Here is a 23,187-nt window from a genome sequence, read left to right on the forward strand (position 1 = left end):
TATCTATGGGAATAGAATTGGTAGAATGGAGTAGATTGGTAGTAAAATATGGAATTGTAGTATAGTTTGATTTTTATTTTAATTTGTTTTTAATTTATTTCTATTTTCAGCTGACTATTTTTATTTATAAATTTCAAACTTATATCAAACTTATACATTTAAACATCTAAATTCTTGTTCGTTATATTTATATATCTAAATTTTTCTAATTTATACTTTTATTTGCAGCCGATTATTTTCATTTATAAATGTCATTGTGTGCTATAAGATTTTCCTCTATATTTTATAATAAATATATATTAAATATTTAATTTTTGCTCTTGTTGATATGTAAAATTCATGCGATATTTGTGCTGCATTTTTGCGCACTATTCAATCAAACTTGAAAATAATAAATTTAAATTGACGCGAAAATATTTTTATACTACATTTTCATACTATATTTATATACTATATACTATATTTTTACAATAGATATAGTGATGTTTGTTATAATTAAGTTTATTATAGTTATTGTGAAAAGCAATTGTATTGAAAATCAATTGTATTAGCTTTTATTAAATAATCAAATTCTCGTCGTTAGACGATTAACCAAAATCGTAATGTAGCGCTCATTTTTACCGATATTTCTGTATGAGCACTACTTGCATAATTAAAATTTTGTTTAATTTATTTATTGAATTCAATCTAATAATTCTAATTTTTGTTTCAGTGAATTTTTTTTTTATAATATTGTGGAGATACTGCATTTTATTTATCTCTGATTTCACTAACAATTTTTTTTAATAATAGTTTTATTTAAATGTGTACCATAATTTTCTTAAGTTTGTTGCACATATTATATTCGCCATTAAGTTCGTTACAGTTATCATAAATTGAAGAGAACATCTTACCATTGTAGTATTCAACTTTTCATCATTGGATATCTAATGGAATACATCATTCATGGATCGTACTATAGTGCTCACTTTCGCTGACGTTCCTGCACGTGCATTGCCTACACATTTAAAATATTGCGCTCACTCTTACATCAGTGAGGTATATACGCATTGCTACTCTTTTATATTGTCAGTCAGTCTTCCTACTTCTTCGGGAGCGGATCGAATGGCAAAAGTTTGTCGTGTGACATAATCGGTCATTTAAAGTAATTTTTATAATTTGACATATCGTTCTCAATATTATTTTTCATTTCAAATAACAGTGATCATGAAGATAAATGTAATTCAAGGAGGAATGATAGCAGTGATAGCTATTCAGATTGTTTTTTCTGAACGAGATGTTCCAACAATTTTGGGAGAAATTGAAAATGTTGCTAATAGTGCCACTAATCTTTGTAAGTGATTATTTTGAAGTTAAATATTTTTTTTCTTTTGCTTATTCTTTTTTTTCTGTTCTTTAGAATTAACTAAATAGAATTAACTAAATAGAATTAATTAAATAGAATTAATTAAATAGAATTAATTAAATAGAATTAATTAAATAGAATTAATCAAATAGAATTAGCAATTAGTTTCTTTTTACTAATCAACATCTTTGTTTAATACTTGAAGTTGTAATTATTGAATATAAAATATAAAAATGATTAAGAATATAATAAAAAAATATAATAAATAAAATAATAATTAAATGTATAAATAATATTTTTTATGATTTAGTTTTAAAAAACTTAATTCTGAATTTTTAATTTTGAATTGGGAACTTGTAAAAATCGAATTTTAATGTTATGGTATAATAAAAGAATTAAAAGCAGAATAACTAAATTTAAAGTCTTTAATTGAAAAATGAATTAATTCTATCATCTTTAGCATATTCATAAAGAAAAGTACTTTCTCTCAGATATACATTGACCTCGTTAAAAAAATCTACTTTTCAGTTGTATCTATGTCTGTAATTACATGTCGAAATCATTTATAAAAATTCATTTCATTGATTATTATATCATGATTCAATGAAATATTTCTTATGTGAATTAATTAAAATTAATATCATTTTTTTTCTATGTTCATCATAATTTTATTTTCATAAATAAAAATAAGATTTTTACATTCAATAAATATTAGGTATAGTATTAGTTTGTTAATGTGTTAAAAAAATATAAAAAAATATAAAAATTATTGAAAAAAAATTTGTTTAAAAAATTTTATATTTCACATAATTATTATATTTAATAAAGTAAATTTTTGTATGAAATTTAATAAGGATAATGCATTTCATTTTTAAAGAGAATAGTTATATTTTGTAATATTTTTTTTTTTTAGTTTTCAAAATAAAAGCACTTTATATGAATTTTTGTTAGGTCTGAGATAATGTGACTATAAAATATGATTTCAATGAAAACAATTAATGACAATTAAAACAAACTGAACTATAACATGAATTCAATAGTGATTCATTAAATGAAACATAAGATTCATATTTTTTTTATCTCGAGCCCATATTTATATATCTCATATATTTATCGATATGAATTTTACATCTTACATATAATAATGCAACAGAAATTCACATTGTTTAAAAAAATTCATACCATACCAATGTTCTTAATCATGTATCATTCCAATAAATTCCTCGTATTTTTATATTTTTCAATTCGTTTTATTGTATTATTCGTAATCATTTTAATTGTATTCATCCTCTGATAATCGATATTTTCTAAAAATAATAAAAATATTTTTCAAACAAAAGTACAGGATATGATATTTGTGATCAATAAGCACAAATACACATTGATTTATATTACTTAAATGTGAATTGTTATAAAAAATATTTTAAAAAATGTTATTTCATTATTAACCGAAATATAGAAATTGTTAATTTTATTATCAAGTTCATCGATTTAATTTTTATTTGTATAATTTATATTGTATTTTATTTTTTTTTTTTTAAGTTATTTATACAGCTAAAAAATATTAAAGTAATAAAACAGTTTTTTAAATTCATTCAGATAAAAAATTAATTAAAATTAATAAAAATTATTTACCATTATATATTTTATATTTCAAAAATTTTCATTATCGTATATTATATGCATTATATATATTATATGTAAGATTTATACTACTAAAAGTAAGAATCGCCTATGCATCTACGCATGTTATCCACGAAAAAAAAAATTCTGTTCTAGAAATTGTGTATTTATTTGTTCCAGTTACAGGAATTATACAACGACAAAAAGAACTGATACATCGTATGACGGATACAGCTTCTAACTACAGTATGTGATTTCATGCAAACAACACTTTGAATCATTTTTCAATTTTTTATTTTCAATTCAATTTGTTATTTTATCTGATAATTACATTCCTCTATTACTATTTACGTTAAAATGTAACATATTTTTATTGGTGCTTAAGAAATCAATTTTATATTTATATTCTTCCCCAAATAAGTTCAGATTCAATATTAAATCCATAACAATAAAAATTTAATAAATAGCATAAGTGGATTAAGGTTTGAAATCCTATTTTTGAAAAATTAAAATAGTTTTTAATAGAAAAATTTAATGTGAATTTTATTGACTAACAGAGACGTTGATTGGATTATCGTAAATCGTAGTAATTCCCTTTGCTTTGGTTAATATAATATGAATAATTCATAGTAATAGTATGCAAGTTTCCATAAATTCAATAGTTATGAATATTGTTCGCATTTATTTTTTATAAAATTAATTAATTGATTTTCATACTCGATTTGATAATACTCTCTAACATAAATACGAGGTATTCTTAATTAGTGTATTCATTAACTTCAAAAATGTTTTTATATTGTTATTAATCTTTATTTGCTAAATTGTTTTATTAAATTTACTAATATTATTATTATAAAAATAATTTAAAAAAACCAATGTTTTATTCTTTCTGAATAAATTTCAATTTATTTTAGATTTATTAAATTTTTATTTCTTTTTTATTATTTTCAGTCACAAGTGCTGTGGAAAAACCGAAGAATTTTATCATCAATGCAACTAGAATAACTACTGGCTACAGTAAGTATATAAATCTATATGTAATCATTTTAATTGACACTAATCGATCAAAGGATAGTTGATAGTGCTGCTTCCAAAAGTATGGAATTTCCAATTAGAAGATTTTTGGAAAAATTTCGTAATAAGATGCCTTATGGAATGCCAGAACTAGGAATTCCACCTTTGGATCCGTTTGAATTAGATGAAATTGACATTGTAATTGAAAATCCAGAAATAGGAAAGTAAGTTTGATTGAATAAATTGTTGTTCACATTAAGGATCTTAAAAAATCTTTTTAAGGATCTTCCTTGAATCTTTGCCAGTGTTTTTAATCTTATTATTCCATACTTAAAATGTTAAATAATTTTCTATCATAGTTTTGGAATTTAAAATTTAAAAAATCGAACAAATTTCTTGAAAATTTAAAAAAATTCAAAGAAAAAGAATTCTTTAAACTATGTATGAAAATTCTAGAAAAAATAATAGATTTGAGAATTTTATAAGATAGATTTTATAAGATATATAAAAATATTTTATATATCTATAAATTTGTTTAATGAATTAAAATTAATTTTCATCAATCAAAATATCTTATGTTTTAACACAATGTTGTAAATATTTAAAATCAACAAAAATTTAAATTAAACATTTTTTAAAATGTTATATTTTCTATTTTTGAAAATATTTATTTCAAAAAAAATGAACATTTTGTATTTAATATATGAAGAATGTTTTTATTTTTCTATTTATCTGATGAAATTATAACATAGTTATTCATTTTTTTAGCGTGTCTATCACTATTCAGGATCTAAAGTTACATAATTTGTCGACCTTCATAGTCAACAAAGCAAAGCTATCACTGATCGGACCAACAATTGCAGCAAATATTACCATTCCAAGAATTTATGTCGAAGGCTTTTATAATATATCCGGCGATCTCAGTCAAAAATTTCAATTACATGGTTATGGTCCTTTCAAAGGGAATGTACATGATTTTCAATTATATGTAAACACTATTTTGGGTTATTCTAGAGGAGTGTATTTGAAGACGTTCGACCTAGACTTTACTTTAAGATTTATTGATATAAATTTGAAGAATTTAATGGATGATCAAGAATTGAACGACATCATGAACAAGGTAGTACAGTTTATTTTTTTAAATTTAATAAGTGTGCCAGTTTTTTTAGCTTTAGTAATTGAAATTATAGAAAGCTTTTGGGATTCAGTATTCGACTTGTGATATGCATAATTTAAAAAAAAATAAATAAAATTATATATACTTCAAAATATCTTAATAAAAATTTGGCAATAAGATATAATCATAAATTATTATTTCTATTATTCTATATAATATTTCTAAAAAAATTGATTAAAGTAGAAGTTCCTATTGAGAATTCATATTGTTAATTAATTTCTGAGGCTGAATATAACAAATTATTAGGGTAAAAGGATCAGAAAATTTAATTGGCAATTTATCCGTAGGTTGTTCAAGAATTGACGCCAAAGGTCTTAGACATTGTCAAACCGGACATACTTCCGGATATCCAAAGTTATTTAAGTACAAAAATTAATGAAACTATTCATCATCTCACCATGAGAGATATAATTAATGTATTGATGGGTTGTAATGAAATTCGAGAATTTACATATCTTCCAATATCTTAAAATTGAAGCCCATTTTTGAAAGTTTGAAAAATAATCTTGGCAATCTTTAACTATAAATGTAGATATTTATAGATAAAATGATTTTTTTAAAAATTTAGAAAAACTAAAATTATATTTATTATTTTGTTTTTAATTTGAAGAAAAAATAAGATTTTTTTGTTTCTAAATATTTGAAGATTTGATGCATATGTAGTAAAATTGATTGTTGCAATTTAGAATTTTTTTATTTTATATAGTTTTGGGAATGGTAAGTAATTTTGTAGAAATTATATTGTAGAAATGTAGAGTATAATGCTTTTAGTAACTTAATTCTATTCTAAAAATTAGTTTTTTTTTTTTTTTTTTTTTTTTTTTAATGTATTTTGATAATGTGAGAAATATATGAGTTACTTATTTTTTCATGAAATAGTAGTAAATTTTTCGCCTCTTGTATTCCAGTCACTTTCATTAATATTCCTTCTATTATTTCCATGCATTTTTTGAAGTATTACTCATTATTTTTATTAAAAAATTAAAATCTTTGTTATGTTGACATGAAAACTAGAAACAAAAATGGATATTTATAATAATTTGTTAAGAAAAAAATTAAGAAATATTGAAAATAATGCAAAATATGAAATGAATCGTGTTTTGTTATTCAGATTGAATGAATTTGTTAAAATAAAATTGTTAAAATGTGTTTTATATTTTGTTTTATTTATTGATATATGCGATATATGTTTTATCTATTAGTAATTCAGAATGATATTCATCAATACTGAGAAGAATTTGACAATTTTTGTGATTATAGTATTATACTTGTGATGATTTTATTAATTGATACAATCAAATTATATTACTATAAATTTTAAAAACTTCAGGCTTTTAGATTTTAAAACTATCATATAATAATAATAGTAAGAGTAAGTTATTATAAATAGTTTATTGTACTAATATCTGTAGTAAATTCTATAATTTATTAACTGATTCTAACCAAATTTCATTATCTTCAAATTTCATTAATTGTAGAAATTTAAAATTTAACTTATATATATATATAATAATAATTTAATAGTATACTAAATATTAACGCAAGTAAATGCAAAATTAATGTAAATCATATAAATCAATATCATAATTAATTAATTTATTCATAAGTTCTATTATTATTAATTTTAAAAAATTAGAATTTGAGTTTTTGTTTATATTTTAGGATAATAAAATAATAAATGTAAATAATAAATTATTTTCATTTAATGATGCAATAGAATATAAATCGTTGCAAGTGCTATTTTTATAAATAACAAAATTGTTATTAATTTAATTTATTAATTTTAAAGTTGAGGGAAATTTAAATTCTTAAAAATGATATTTCTTAAGCTTTTCATGAAAACAAATAATATTAAATTTTTTCAAAATAATGGCTATCATTTCCGATTTAATTAAATTTTAATTAAATGACTAAAATTTAAGTTATATATTATTTACTAATATTCCATTGTATGTGATACATATAATAAGAAAATTATTTTAAAATAGGACAGCATGCTTAAATATGAAGGTGAAAAATAAAATGCGCAGTTTCTAACTTCTGATTATCGCATAAATAACTCGATAATAATGTTATTGATAATCAGTATATAAGATAAATCGTAAAACAATAAGAAACCAGATTATATAAAAAATTATCAACTTATCAATGTAAATTTAGTTCAATGGATTTTGTTATAAGGAAAAAGAAGTAAAATCTGCAGGTATGATTTTTTGTTGCTATAAATCTTTTCATAATACCGAATAATTATTGATTACTTCTTGATTATAATGTTATGTTTTGCCTTATTATAAAAAAAGTTTTGTTATGTCTGTTATTTCATCATACAAAAATCTAATATAAAATGATTACTTTTTTTTAATATTATGAAAATGTTTACTTTCAACACTATCAGTTTTTAATATCCAAGCTTTAATTATGACTGAAAAATGACCGACAAGCCATTATCATCTTTATCAGTATTCTGTATTGTTATCGTTCATCATTAAATACGTGCCTCCACTTATATTTCGAGCCTATCAAATAGTTTCAAAAATAATATCAATGACCTATTTTCACTCATAATAATGAATATCGATTAACTTTAAATTCTTCCATTATTTATATTTACATAAAGTTCTTCAATTATTCTTATATGTTTATATTTTTATATATTATATGCTACATTTGATAGAAATTGAAAAGTTTAAAATCATAATTGCAAATAGAAGTTTTTTTTTTCAAACAAACAAATTATATATTATAAATTAATCTTCTTGATTCTATTTTTATTGTATATAGAATATCTTTTGAAAAGTAAATTGTCTCCTATTTGCCTTAAATCTTTTAATGAGATGAAATATCTTGCACATAATTGCAAATGGAATACAAAATTTGCCTGATAAGAGCTTTATATATATATATATACATACATATATATATATATATATATATATTTCAGATGAAAATTTTATTATGAAGATGTATTGATTATTTATGACAAATTTATTTATAAGAAAATATGTAAAAAAAATTCTTTATCAAATGAGCAAATTTTGATAGTCAATTAAAATTCATAAAATTGAACTATTGATTTTTTAATAGTTTCTTATTAAAAATATAAATGATATAACGTTTAAAACATTTTGATATTGATCTTTCATCAAAATTGTTTTTTTCAGAAGTTTTTCAAAATTTGTATCGGCTATTTTTTTTTTTTTTTTTTTTTTTAAATTGAAAAGTTTTTTCCACACCTCAATTACTTTTATTGAAATATTATAATTATTTATTTTTGTATTTTTTTATAATAATTTATTGATTTATTTATCAAATCTTAGGAATTTTAAAATATTTCATTTTATTTATTGAATTACTTTTGTGTATTTATATAAATAATTTTTCAACATACTCTATCAATTTATTCTTTTAATATGTTATGTTAATATGTAAATGTGTTATATACTTATTTTTTTGTAATTCTATAATTAGCAAATTCATATTGTTTTTGAATTTAAATTTTATCGTATTATCAATTATTTCAATTCCTTTTTCAGAATTTAAAAATCGAATGTTCAAAACTATTTGAAATGACATTTAGTAATTCAGTTTGAAGAATAGTAATTCTATGTCAAGACACATCGTTTTATATTTTTCATCTCGTGATCAGAATCAACAGTTGAATACTCCGACAAAGAAGTGATTATTCTCGAGTATTATTACGACGAAGATATGTACAGTTCATATATACATATAGTTCATAATATGTACAGTTCATATATACATAGAAAAAGAGGAAAAGAGAGAGAGTAAGAGTTGAGTGTAACTCGAAAATCGCATGCGTAAGACCTGATGATATATAGAATACCGAAGGAAGGCAGTCGCGCTTAAACGGCGCCTGGTGTCGGACGTTTTAATGCGATATTGAAAGATACTAATCTCATTTTTAAAATTTTTAAATTATTAATTCTTTTAATGGATGGCTTTTGAAAATTTACGAAACAAAATAAAATCTAGTGTAAAAATAAAATTCAACTTAATCAAATTTTAAAATTTGTTTATTGAAGATTCTTAGAAATTGGAAATTGAGGATTGTCGTTTTCTTTAAATGGAAACATCTGCTACTTTTATGATTTATGATAAAAACAAAACTGGAAAATTAAAAGAAAAATCGAAATATATTTCTTCAGCACATTATCAAGTGGAGAGATATTTTTAATGATTTATTTTAATCATTGAACAAATGCCAGATATATCTTTTGATAACTTCTGTGTACCCTGCTGAACAACTTCCGGTAAGTGAACATTCTAAACAAATTTTATATTTTTCATATAAAATGTAAAATAATTTTTATAAATGTAAAATAATCTTCAATGAAAATTTAAAAAGACGAAAAAAATTTATTTTTATGAGATTATTATATGAAAATATTTTAAAATTCTGTAATAAACATTTAAAATAATTTTTTAAATATATTACAATGTCATGATAGATTTCAATTCCGTTCGCATATTATTTAAATTCTCAAAAGTGAAAAAGAAATTGAAAGCTAAAAAAATAGAAATTCAGAAATTTTTATTTTATTCTGTGTTAGTATTTAAATTTTTGAGTTTATTTATTGTTTTTTTAAAATATTTAAATTGACATATTTTAATTTCTTAACATTGAAATATATTTATATCAAATATTTAATTATATTCTATATTCAATAAAATCAAAAAAATTAAAGTAAATTAGGTATTAAAATTCTTTTTAATTATTATAAATTTTATACATGTTATATATATTTTACACATATTAAAATTCTTTGTAGTTAAATTTTTTGAATTCTAATTTTATATGTATTTCAAATTTCTAAAAAGATTTAAAAAAAAAAAAAAAAAAAAAAAAAAACAGAATCCTAGTATACATATTGGTGGCGTTTATAAAAGATAGTTTGTAGAAATTCGTGAAGCTCAAAACGAGTGTAATGTTCCAATCGTTGGTAGATAAATAATGTAAAACTATGGCTTCTCAAAACGCCTGCTGGGGAACTGATGCTTTTATAAATAATCTTGAAATACGTTTATGATTTCTAATCGTAGTATAAAGAAGCATAAGTAAAATGAGTCTTAATTAAGTAGATACCAGATGTTAACATCTTATTTTTTTTCTTTAATTTGGCTGATTCGATAATAATCAGATTTCAAGGAAGAAAAATATGTAGACAAATATTTCATGAAATTTTGATTTTCGTTTTCTTACTTATATCAAGATAAAAAGAAGTATTGCAAAACATGAAAAATATTTTATATATATATTTTTTTTGAAATGAAAGATGAATCAATACATTCGTGAATATTTCTTCAATCAGATAAATGATTGTATTAAATTTATTATATCAATTATGTTTAAATTTATAATGAGTAAAAGAAAAAATTTATTTATAATATAATAATAATAATCATATTTATATCTTTTACGATTAAAAATATTTCTAGATATTTAAATTTCGTAACAATGTAAATATAATCAGATTAATCATTAAAATAATATAAAATGAATATTTCTATATATTGTTAAATAACTTATTAAAATGAAATCTATATACATATAGATAAAAATAAATAATAAAAAAAAGTATAAGCTTGCTTTAAATCTAAACTTATGTTACACTTCAAATTCTTTTATAAATTTTTTGTTCAAAATTATCTTCAATTATTCTTTTCTATGATTATATTTCATCTTCTTTTCTTAAAATTTATTAATTATATTTTTTCAATATCTCTGTGTATATTTTTGCTGGAATAAAGTTCTTTAGAAATTTTGTGTATATCTTTGTTCGAAATTTTTCTTCGCAATATTATTTTCTTTATATTTTCTGTTTATCAATAAAATTGAGATATTTATTATAATTTTTATTAGTGACTAAAATGAGACAAAAAGTAAATAAAAAATTTATTGTTCATCGTTAATTCGCGTTCACTTCAAATTTGTTTTGTCAAGTTTTACAGTGGAACAGCCTCGTATATAGTCAGACACATTATGTTGATTAAAAGAGGCAAATATAGTGAGAATTATGTTTAATGTTTTTGTATTTAAAAATTTCTTTCATATATTTCATATTTTAAAATTTTTTTCATTGAATTACAATCATCTTTAAAATATTTATTAAAAGCAGAATATGTAATATAATTGTTAAGATATGTTGAAATTTTATGATAGGAAAATTTATTAATTCAGATTTATAATTTCTATTAATTTCTATTAATTTCTATTAATTTAATTTTACAATATTTTCTTAATTATATTTTTTAAAATAATTTTAAATATTTTTTTAAATATTCTATTAGAAAAAAATTATGATTGGAAGATTATCTTCTCTCTATTAAGAATATATACGTAGAAATAAAATACAGGATTTAATTGGAATTTTACGAAACAAAAAGAAATAAAATGAATTGTTTTTGAATACTTTATTGAATAAAAAACATTATTCTGTCTGTCTATAAAATAGTATCACTCAAAAAAAAGTTATAAAAAATTTGAAGTTAATTGAAAATGCCAATGTGTGTTATATAAATTTTTCTCGTTTTTTTGCATTTATTCATAAATAAAATTTTAATGCATTGTTTTGAAAAATGAAATGTTTTTGCATATTTTTCAATTCTTTTTAAAATTTTTTTTTTTATTAATTATTATTAATAAAATTAATTATCATTGGGACTATTCTAATTCTTGAAAGATTTTTTGTGTTTATTTATTATAAATTTATATTTACGATTTTAATATTTTAATATTTTTTTATTTCAAAAAAATTAGTTTTTTTAGTTTTGCAGAATTAATTGAATTTAACGTAAAGTTATTTCTTCTTTTACTTCTGTAAAATTGACTAAATTTTTATAAATGCAATTTATAAACCCTTGATCATGTGTCTTCTATATAAAAAATCAATAATATTTCTGCTCTTAATATAAAAACATTTGCAATTTTTATCAATGTGAATATATATTTATAATTCATGAGGTAAAAATGTACAATATTCAAGAGATTGAATTTGTGAGAGAAATGATTGAAATGTATTGTTTCTATGTTAATATTCAATAATGAACTTTATATGTTTAGAATGTTACGGAAACAAGGAATAACACTTGATAATAGTCAAAAAAATAAGCTAAAAATTTTTACATAGGTAAATTGAAACTTCTATCATTATTATTATTTATTATTATAAAAGCTATCATTCATGAGAATTTAATAAAATATGACACAATATGACACAATAGTTTTTAAGAGCTTAAAAATAAGTCGATAGATAATATAATTTTTAACATTTTATTTCCTTTTTTATAAGCAAAAAAGAATGTATTGAAATATTAATGAAGAAGAATAAAAAAAGTCAAATATTTTTTTTTTAAATTTTAATAATAAATATATTAATGAAATATATTGTTCTTAGAATAGAAATAATTTTTTAAGTATATTTGATTTTAAATCTTTCTAAAATTTAAAATATTCATGTAATTATTTTAACATATTAATCTTTTAATAATTCATAATATTCTTAATTTTCTTATTATTTATTTTTTGAGAAATTAAAAAAAAATTAAAATTTTTATATCCATTGCAATTTTCATATGCAATTATTTCTCAAAATGAATTTAATAATTTAATAATTCTATTTTCATTTTTGCAGTTTTATCGTTAAAATTTTTGCATTTCAACAAATTTCAATTATCAGTATTTATTATTTTTTACAATTACATCGCTTATAATTATATTGTAATTATTTCAATCAAATAATTCAGAAATTTCCACGATTATATGAAAATGTTGTATAAAAAAACTTACATAGAAACTATATTAACTTCTTCTCATCATGGACTTTTTTCTTCGAGTTACAAAGTTCATTTCAGTTTCCGTAAGGTATCATGCGATGTATGGCACGTGACTCATCGTATTAAACGAGAAACGCCTTTGTTGACTTCTCTAGAGCATTAATTAAAGAGATGACACATCACGGAATAAACCAATTAATAGTGGCCGATGATGTGACATTGGTCGCACTTTACTTTCGGTCCTATTCCTTTCCACATTTCTCTATGTATTGATTCCGTCACACAAATTTGATATTCGATCTCATTATATATATCACTTAAGTATTCATTAAATAATATCTCTAATTTATCTGAGGAGATGATTATATAGATTGCTCTTTTTCTAATTTTTAATAATATTGATATTTTCTAATATTTTATTAATCTTATTTTATTAATTTTCTAATATTGATATTATATGATTAATTATTGATATTTCTAAATATAAATCTCGCATATAATCATAAAATTTTGATAATTTTGAATTGTTTATAAAAAAAAAAATTGCTGATTTCATTGATGATCAAATATTGAATTTTTAAAAAATTTATAATGTATTTTTATTTTCTCAATTTTACTATCAAATAGTATTTAATCAATATTATTTAATGTCTTATATAATATGTAATTTAATTTTATCATTTTATATTTTTATGATATTTACATAAAAACTATATGACTAAATGATATTGGATTTCGTTAAAAGTTAAGATTGTCAGTTTCTGTTATTCATTTTAAATATTCAATGTATCGAATTACTATTTGATTTTTTATCCTTGCTATTTATGATTGCGGTTATTATAATAGTATTTGATTACTTATTGCCATTTGAATTTTCTTATTGAATTGCCTATTGAATTTTCTTATTGAATTGCCTATTGAATTTTCCTCTATATTTAAAAAATTAATCTTATAAAGGATTAATGCTCTGAAGAAGTTACATCGTTACTGGCTAATAATTGCTTTAAAATCTCTTTTCATGACTTTAATTAATCTTGAGAGAATATATATATATATATATATATATAGAGAGAGAGAGAGAGAGAGAGAGAGAGAATATATTATATAAGCAACAGCATAATAATATAAGATAATTACTGAATAAAAATAAAAAATTAAAATATTTAATTATTAATATAAATATTTACATGTTATTTATAGAATTTTTATAAAATTTTTTTTTTAATGAAGCAATATTATATATACAATAAGATAGATTTAATCAAATATATAAATATTATAAATTGCGTTTTTATATTTTTCTCTTTAATACAATTCTACTTGAATCTCTTGAATTATAAGTTAGAATCGACATCATAAATTTCATGAATAGTTATTATGAAAAAAATTCTACATTTACATATTAATAATCGTTTTGAAACTTATTAAAATAAATTTTAATAATTGAAGTTGGACAAGTTTGATATTTGTATTTCAAAATTTAAATTATTATTGGCCATATCCGATTCTAATCGAAATAAAATTTAAAAATTTAATTTATATATATAATATTATATATAATAAATAAACATTATATAAATCAATTAAATATTATATTCAAAAATTGTTTTATTATAATAAATTGTTTTAGATAATTATTAATAATTAAAAAAATAATAAAATAGATTAATTATTATTATCACATTTATCACATTAATTTATCACATTAATTTATTTACATGAAATTGCCGATATTTTTTCTATTGTGTAATATGAAGTTTCAAAATACGATATAAAAGATTGCTATCAAGTTTAAAGGATAGTCGACTATTTTCATCCTGTTGGAAAATGAATGTTAACGCAACACCGCTCACGATTTTATCGTTCAAAAGAACGTATAATTGCAGCCAAATAAAGTTCAACTACCCTTCAAAGTCTAGAAATAAACGTGAACATGCAAAACAGATTATGAAATGCTGAGATTGTTTTGAACAAGTACTCCGTAATAAGCATCGGTTATGAATGATGAGCAATCTTTAGCGAGACTTGCTTATAATTCTGGTTCTAATATTATTTTCTTCGTACTATTTAGCATCTTTTTAATCAATGCTTTTTTTAAATTACGAAAAATTTCACACTATATTTTTTTCATAATTTTTCTTTAATTATTATTTTCTAAAATTCCATAAAAAGTTTTGTGCAAAAACTAAATATGCCTAGTCGAAATATAAAAATAAAATTGAAATTTCTATACAAATTTTTTTATGATCAATTTTTTTTATTAAATTGATCAGCTTTATCAATTTTTAATTTTATAACATATTAATATATTTAAAAAAATGTACAATAATATTTTCTAGAAATAATTCTTTCTAAAATAAAATTGCTCGAACAAAATAATAAAAATTTTGGTGCACGAATTCCAATTATAATGAAATTGATAAAAAAGATAAAGAATATTTGAGGAATTAATACTCAATTATCTTGGAAAGATTTTTTTTATGATATTGTTTTTGTAATTTCATTTATCATTTTTATATCATATGAACAGATATATAATAATCCGCTTTAAGAGAGGAACAGTTATCGATCTAGAAATATGTGTATACGATCGAATTTTGTAACAGCATCCTGTCTTTTACCAGATAATAAGGGTGTATTCAAGATAAATAGCAAGTGATCATATACTTCCTAACAAATGTTTCACTATGGTGCTTCTTTAGTGGGCTGGATTTCGTTTTGCGTAAATATCTTATTCGATAGCTAAATGACGCAACGTAACATTACTTAGAGGAGTTTTATTTAGACAGGAATTTCGAAATTCAGGTTAATGAAATTTATAGGTTTCAGGTTTATAATATAGAAGTAAAAAAGAAATATTTTAAATTAGAAAGTTTTATTTTTATTACTTTGTTATATTTGTAAATAATAATATGAATAATGTTACTTACTGTTTAAAAATATTACTTTGATTTAAAAATATTAAGAATATTAATTTAAAAATATTTTAATTCTTTATAATTCTTTTAAGTAAATCATTTGATTTTTAATATTTCTAATGTAATAACGAGATAATATATAATTTCATAAATTATTACACATTATTTCAATGATAATACAGAAAAAATAAGTAGCTTTTTTTTATTTTTTTTTTCTAAACCTTTTAAAAAATATTAAATATGTAGAAATTTTAGAGTAATCTTATAATCAAGTCATGGTTATTAATTAAAATATTAATAGGAATAAATTTTTGTTATTAATATTTTAATATTCTTTCGAACTAATTTCAGTCTTTCATTTATATTATTTATCTTTGTATTATTAAAACAAAAAATATTTAAAACCAAAGTAAGTTCTTGTAAATTAAAATCATTGAAAATATAAGATTATATTCTATTATATTAAAGATTAAAAAATATAAAATATTATATATTATATTATATAATATTATATTATATTAAAGATTAAAAAATTTTCTAAAAAATACATGAGTTTTTAACACATACTAGAATAAAACTGGAAATCAGATATTTTTCTATGAAAATAGTGAAAAGCAAAGTTGTACTAAAAAAAAAAAGAAAGATAAAAAACATATGCTTTGCACTGCAGTAAAAAAGTACCTTATTCCGTGTATAGTTCACAGCATATTCGTTTTGAATCACTTTGATAGTTGACGTTTTTACGTATGATCTTTTATACTTTTTTTTTCTCCTTGCATATTGATTTGTACACATTTTTCTCTTGCATTTCAATTGAAATTCTTTAAAATTAAGTTAAAAAGATACATGTTCTTTATATTAAATAGAATTAAAATATTATATGAAACGATGCATTATCACAAATTATTTTTATTTTTTTATTAAAAGTTCGTTATTAAAAATCGTTGTATAAAATGATAATTATGAATTTATTAAGAAAATTTTGTTTTTTGTTAAAATAATAATGAGAAGAATAAGAAATTTTTGTGCTTACAATAATCTATGAAAGAGAACTATTGTTTCATCAATCTGTAGTTACAAAACTAATTAATAAACATGAATTATCATATGGATAATTTCTCATCGATAAATTAATTAGTAAATATATTTACTATGAACTGAAACGTTTCTTTATCAAGAACAATTTTTAGCACATAATTAATAAAGCTATTTTTTAATTATATAAATGATATATATATATGTACAATAGAAAAGCAAAAATAAAGTATTTTTAAATAAAATTTAATTTTGATAATTTTGACAAAAAATAATTTATTCAATTTTCTACTATGCTTGACTTATCATCCTGATATATTTTCAATAAAAGTAAATTCAGATGACATGAATTCTCTGATTCTGAGAAGAGAATCTGTTTATATAGATAATTTTAAAAATATTTAATAGATGATCTGTTAATTTTTTTTATAAACAAATTTATTTTATAAACAAAAAAAAATATCAATTTGTCAATTTTATGAACTATTATATTAAAATATTTTAATATATTGGTTTCAAAAACAAATATTTTCTTATGGATTTATAAGGAATAGAATAATTTAACTTCAAAAAAAAAAAAAAAAAAAAAGTAGAAATAATAGAATACAAAAATATTTTGTAAATGAAGAATTTGGATTCACTTTAGTTACAAAATAATATTAATTATTATAATCGAGGTTTAAGCTTATGATAAAGTACCGTCAATTATATTATCAAGCTTCTGGTTCAATTGCATTCACGTGCATGACCCCATTTCTGGTTGTCACACGATGAAAACCCTCAAGTGTGTCCGTGGCTTCGGGAATCCATTGTTTGCAAATCTGTTAGGATAAGATGAGATTTATTCATGATTAGCATTTGCTTTATCTTTACTATGCTTTTTTGAAATAATTATCAAAATAGAAAATAACTTCTTATTTTCGTATTTATAAAATCTCAATAAAAATGGATCGTAAATTGGGAAGATAAACTTGAAGAAATATCTCTGATATTTAAATTTAATGTTTTTATAAAGAATATAGAAATATATGTAAAAAATTCGTGATATTTCATTTTAACGTTTCTAAATATACATATATTAATGTTGATCCAGAATATCCTTTTGAGATAATATACTATAGAAATATAGTATATCTTTTAGTCTTAATAACTAGATATATTTTAAAAGTATTTCTGATATTAATACTTACATAAATTATCTTATGATATATTGACTTTTAATATAAAAATTTTTAATTATAAAATCAATTATGATAAATTTTACAATTGTCGTTGTCAAATTCTATAATTTCTCTAAATAATTAGTTATCATGCTTTTTCTTCCATTTCCATTACTTAGAGTTTTTATAATTATGTTTGCATCTTTCAAATGATATATTTTTCATGAGAAATTCTGAAAATAACATTCTTCCTGAAAGCTTTTTTTTTGTTTTTCTACTATGTTTTCCTCCACGATTAATTAAGTCTAATATTTCATTCTTTTTCTTATACATTTCTTCATTTCATATCATAATACGCGAAGAATCTAATTTATGCTACCTTCTTTCTTTCTATCTAATTATCTAAAAGGAGGGATAATCTTACTTTTCTAAATTTTATTATATTATATAATGTGTAAAAAAAATGTTGCTTTAAATATGAAATACGATGGATTAAGTTTTGCAATCGATTATATATTAATTGCAAAATAATTGAAATATAAGAAATTTTCATTAAACTTCAAATTTTTATTTTCTATCTATCTAATGATAGAATGGAAATTACTTTTTATTTAATTTTTTTATTTTTTTTATTTTTTTTATTTGAAGCTTTTTTTTTTCATTTCAAATGAAAAAAGAAATAAGATCATAAGGACAGTTTTCAATTTCAATCTCAATTTTCGAAGTCTTTGATGTTTCATATTTTTATTTATAAATAATAACAGTCATTGTTTTGTATTTTTGTCATTACAAGATTGGAATTCTTTTCAGTAACATGAATTGAAAGTAGATTCATCAATAAAACAAACTGAATATGTATACGAAAACGAACCATAAATGTGTACCATATTTTGAGAACAATAAATGATTATTGTTGATATTTTGAGTATGGTCAAGATTTGTCAATTTGTTTATTATAAATGATGTTTCATTGTGATATAATTTTTCTTCCTTTTTTGATTTTACAATTTATTAAATAGTAAAATATTGTAACTCTTGGATTATACAATACAAATATATTTGAAATATTTATGAAATTTTTATGTTACTCAGATTTTTTTCTAATATATAATTTACTAATATATTTTTTACTTTGTATATGTTTTACTTTATTTTTTTGTATTTTGTTTCTTTTTCTTATGTTTATTTTATTTTATTTTTGTATTAATGATTAAAGTTTTTATATTCATAGTTTTCCACCAGTTTTTTAAATATCATAAAGAATTGAATATTTTTCCAAATATCCTCATTTGATTGATTTTAATTCAATTATAATTTGATTATAATATTCATCATAATCTAATAACAATAGTTATAGATCAGAATATATTAATACTCTAAAATTAAACTCAATAAATATTGCAAATTTTTCTTCAAAATTCAGTTATTTATTTTTTTTTTATATTTAGATAAGAAAAAATGAAAAATTTTTAAAAATGAAAATTTTTTGGAAAGTTGATTCATTCCTGCAAAATGATAAAATAAAAGTATTGTTGAAAAGTAAAAAATTAGAAATTTTTTTTTAAATATTTTTTAATTCGCAATATTTTAATGGGCAAAAAAATTTTATATTTTTTAATAATACTATATAAATACATTATTACATAATATTACTACATAATAATACTACATAATATTATTACATAATAATACTAATATCAAATACATTATTACATCCAATTAAATATCATAATGTGACCGATCAAAAAGTAATTGAATGAATAATTAAGTTATAAATTGATTAAAGAGAAAATTGGTTAAGTAAAAGGTTTCAATGGTTAGGTAATAATTTCGATGACAGAAGGGGGATTGAAACGCTTGTTAAGGGTGGTGTGGATCCGCCCTTGGTCACTAATAGAGTTAATAAAATGACAAACACAGGCGTGACTATGGGGTTTGTCTGTGCTCCATTACAGTCATAGTTTACTAAACTGTGATTTCGTTGATTGATTCTATGTTAGACTCAATTCAATTACTATCGAAATAACATAGGAGGAATTCCATAAATCCACACATGAGACTTCTTAATTTCATATGCAATTGCAAATAAATCTTTCTCTCAATTACCTAAATTGAAATTGAACATAAATGAAATTGAAAATGAAATTCTGAAATAATAAAAAAAATTATATAAAATTGCATATAATTTAAGATTTATTTAAATATTATTATTTATTAATATTATAAAAAATATTCTATGAAAGATTTTGTTGTATACGTATTAATTAGACTGAGAAGTTATATTTTGATTTACTTTGTATATAATTTTTTAGGTTTTTCTCATCATAGATAATCTAAATCGCATATAATCGAGAATATATATATATATATTTATATATTTATTTGAAATTGCAAAATTTCATGGTGGTAGAATGTACAAATCTGATAATTAACTAGCAATAGAATATAAACTAATTAATATAAATGTTGAATAAAGCAATGGAGCTAATTTCTTTAATGGAAATACAACAGAACTTTCCGATCAATCTATTATAATATTATGGATATATTGACTTTTACTTTAACAGCGTAATATACTTAATTAATGAAATGTAATTCATTACAGGACAATCAGAAACGATCATTAGTATAGTACACAGTTGAAAGAAATAAACTAGGACAAATATAATGGATGCATATGTAAGTAAATAATTTTTTTATAATTGATCATTAATATCATAAATTCTCTATAAATATATTGTATAAATCACAATAATGTTGAAAAATAATAAACGTAACTTGATATTTAAAAAATAAAATAATAATAAAACATACAATATTAACATGTTAAGTATTTTTAATAGTATTTTCGTTTCATTATTCATTAATAAAAATAATGCAGACATATCAATAACGATATAATAATGTTATAATTGATATTTAAATAAATATGTAGTATAAATGAAACTATTTACTATCTCCAATTGCATAAAAAAATAGGATTAAATTTTTTTTTATATGAAATAATGCTATTAACGTGATATTAAAAATTCTTGAAGTATTTATGAATTTTCTTTTGGGTTTATAAATCATTATTTTGTATATTATATTATACATACAAGAATTTTTCATCGAATGAAAGTCACGAAACATATAAAAGAAAGTAAATGTTAATTTATTTATTGGTCACGCTTTCTTCGTATGTCAGTATGAAATGCTACATGTCGATAAATAACTTTTATTGTAGGAATATATTCATTTTTTTTTTAAATAATAACGAATAATGATCTTCGATTTGTTTTAAAAATTTATCTAACATTAATTAATTTATAAACATAATAAATTCTTTTCTTTTTTATTTTACCGATATTATAAAACTATATGTTGAAATTCTCCAAAGCTTTTATTGAATTTTTATTGCATGAAATTAATAATGTATATATGTTTCTTTTCTGAGATATATAAATTTTTTTGTACATAATTTTGTTTTTGAAAAAAAAAAATTTTAATTTTTGTGTAAATTTGTCTGTTATTTCAAGTTTTATTAATATTATATATTATATATTTTGAATTTTTTTTACGTTTATTGTATATAATAATTATTTGTTAACTTTATTGTTTAAACAATGTTTTTTTTTATATTGTATGTAATATTTCTTTATGATCTGGAAGAATATTGTTTATCTACAGAAAATATATTTTTTTTTAATATTTTTTTTTTTGGATATTAAATTTTTTTCGTTTGCATATGTATTACAATTATTTTTAATTCAAAAAATATTTTTTTTTTCTTAATTCTATTTTATTAACATTAAATCTGATGTAATATGTATATTGAATTGTTCTCTACAACTTACATTTTGTTATTCATAATTTGGAATGAAAGTCAAAGTTGAAAGTGATTTTATTTGTTACAAGTGTAGGCGTTAGACTAAATGTCGTAAATCCAAAGGTCAACGTTGCATAAACATAATACTTCATTTATAAATTCTTTTTCCATTATTGTATTTTTATTAAACATTATGCTTATAAATAAATGATTCTGCAAAGATTTGTCTAATATTGAAGATGGAAAGTAAAATATTTATAGGACTAAATTGAAATGTTTCATAAAAATTATTTATGTTAAAAATATTCATTTAATAATAGATTCTTATTTTAAAATAATTGGGAAATTCTATTTCTGGCTTATATAGTTTCGTATATTCTTATAACATCATGTTATAACTTGCGAATTTTAAAGATTCTCTACACATACTGATATAAACTATTCAAAAACTTAAAAAAAAATCTTAAATCTAAAATTTTTATGAGAGAATTTAAAGAATTCCAATGTCCCTCGTTGGCAAGATTTTCAGATATATATATATTGTACTATTACAGTTATCACGAACGATGTAAGGAATGTTCAGAATTGTATTATACATTCCATTTTGAACTTTATCCTGTGATCTAAACAGGGTCAAGATACCAGTGGTATGTAAAGCATTGCAATATATGTTCTGTATTTTCTCAGAAGAAATTGACAATCTGCGTGAATTCGCTTAAAAAATATTTTTATAAATCAAATAATTTAATTTTTTTATATTAAAATTAAAAAGAGAAACGAAGAAATGAATAAAAATACAAAATATGGAGAAAAAAATCAGAAGTAGAAGAAATCTTTGTTAAATTAATATTCTAATATTTTGATATATTTGAAAAATATATCAATTGCAAAAAATTCCTAAATTTTTTATTGATTTTCCAATCGTATGAAAAATTATACATTGCAAGGAATTATATTGAAAGCAACTGATAAAGTTTTTCTATTTACTTGTGAAAATCTTTTTGATATTTATCGTTTTCTTATAAAACTATATTTCTATAAATCTAAAATGTTCATTTCTATTATTTAATCTGGAGAATAATTTAACTTTGTTAGGCCATAATAAACTTCTAATAAGTTTCTAGTAGGTTTTTTAAATTCTATTATGTATTATTTCAGAATCATTTACATGCACTGTTAAAATACAATTGTGTATGAATGAATTCTGTAGTTCATAGAATTTCTCCTTTGTAAGTTTGTAAATTTCTCCTTGTAATAAATTATATTATCATAAAATTGAAATTCAAAATTTATTTAATTTAGAAAAAAATTTG

General features: G+C 20.2%; 2 protein-coding genes across 13 annotated transcripts in view; both read left to right on the forward strand.

Annotated features, from left to right (window-relative positions):
• Window positions 1-1,046: 1,046 nt before the first annotated feature.
• Window positions 1,047-6,035, forward strand: LOC105735608 (uncharacterized). Of its 2 annotated transcripts, XM_012487176.3 has the most exons (6): window positions 1,053-1,333; window positions 3,149-3,214; window positions 3,920-3,985; window positions 4,044-4,206; window positions 4,751-5,102; window positions 5,447-6,035. In XM_012487176.3, the coding sequence occupies exons 1-6, from the start codon at window positions 1,207-1,209 to the stop codon at window positions 5,627-5,629; spliced, it is 957 nt and encodes a 318-aa protein (XP_012342630.2). In that variant the 5' UTR covers window positions 1,053-1,206; the 3' UTR covers window positions 5,630-6,035. The 2 variants fall into 2 exon arrangements, with proteins under 2 accessions (XP_012342631.2, XP_012342630.2); XM_012487177.3 differs by lacking the exon at window positions 3,149-3,214 and having other exon boundaries at window positions 1,047-1,333.
• Window positions 5,752-23,187, forward strand: part of LOC100867774 (secretin receptor) — a 53,718-nt gene continuing 36,282 nt past the window's right edge. For 10 of the 11 annotated variants that reach the window (XR_015291580.1, XR_015291583.1, XR_015291586.1 and 7 more), the window contains exons 1-4: window positions 5,752-5,876; window positions 7,148-7,362; window positions 8,693-9,430; window positions 20,672-20,745. Coding sequence is in view for 2 of the 11 variants with exons in the window: in XM_086906152.1 (XP_086762278.1) it covers window positions 20,734-20,745 (12 nt within the window). In the remaining 9 variants the exon portion in view is untranslated. The remainder of the gene's footprint in view (window positions 5,877-7,147; window positions 7,363-8,692; window positions 9,431-20,671; window positions 20,746-23,187) is intronic. The other variant, XM_086906154.1, reaches the window with a different exon arrangement.

Source organism: Apis florea, unplaced genomic scaffold (assembly GCF_048593485.1).
Source record: "Apis florea isolate Af1SG1 unplaced genomic scaffold, ASM4859348v1 contig_2492_pilon, whole genome shotgun sequence".
NCBI classification, from domain to species: Eukaryota; Metazoa; Arthropoda; class Insecta; order Hymenoptera; family Apidae; genus Apis; species Apis florea.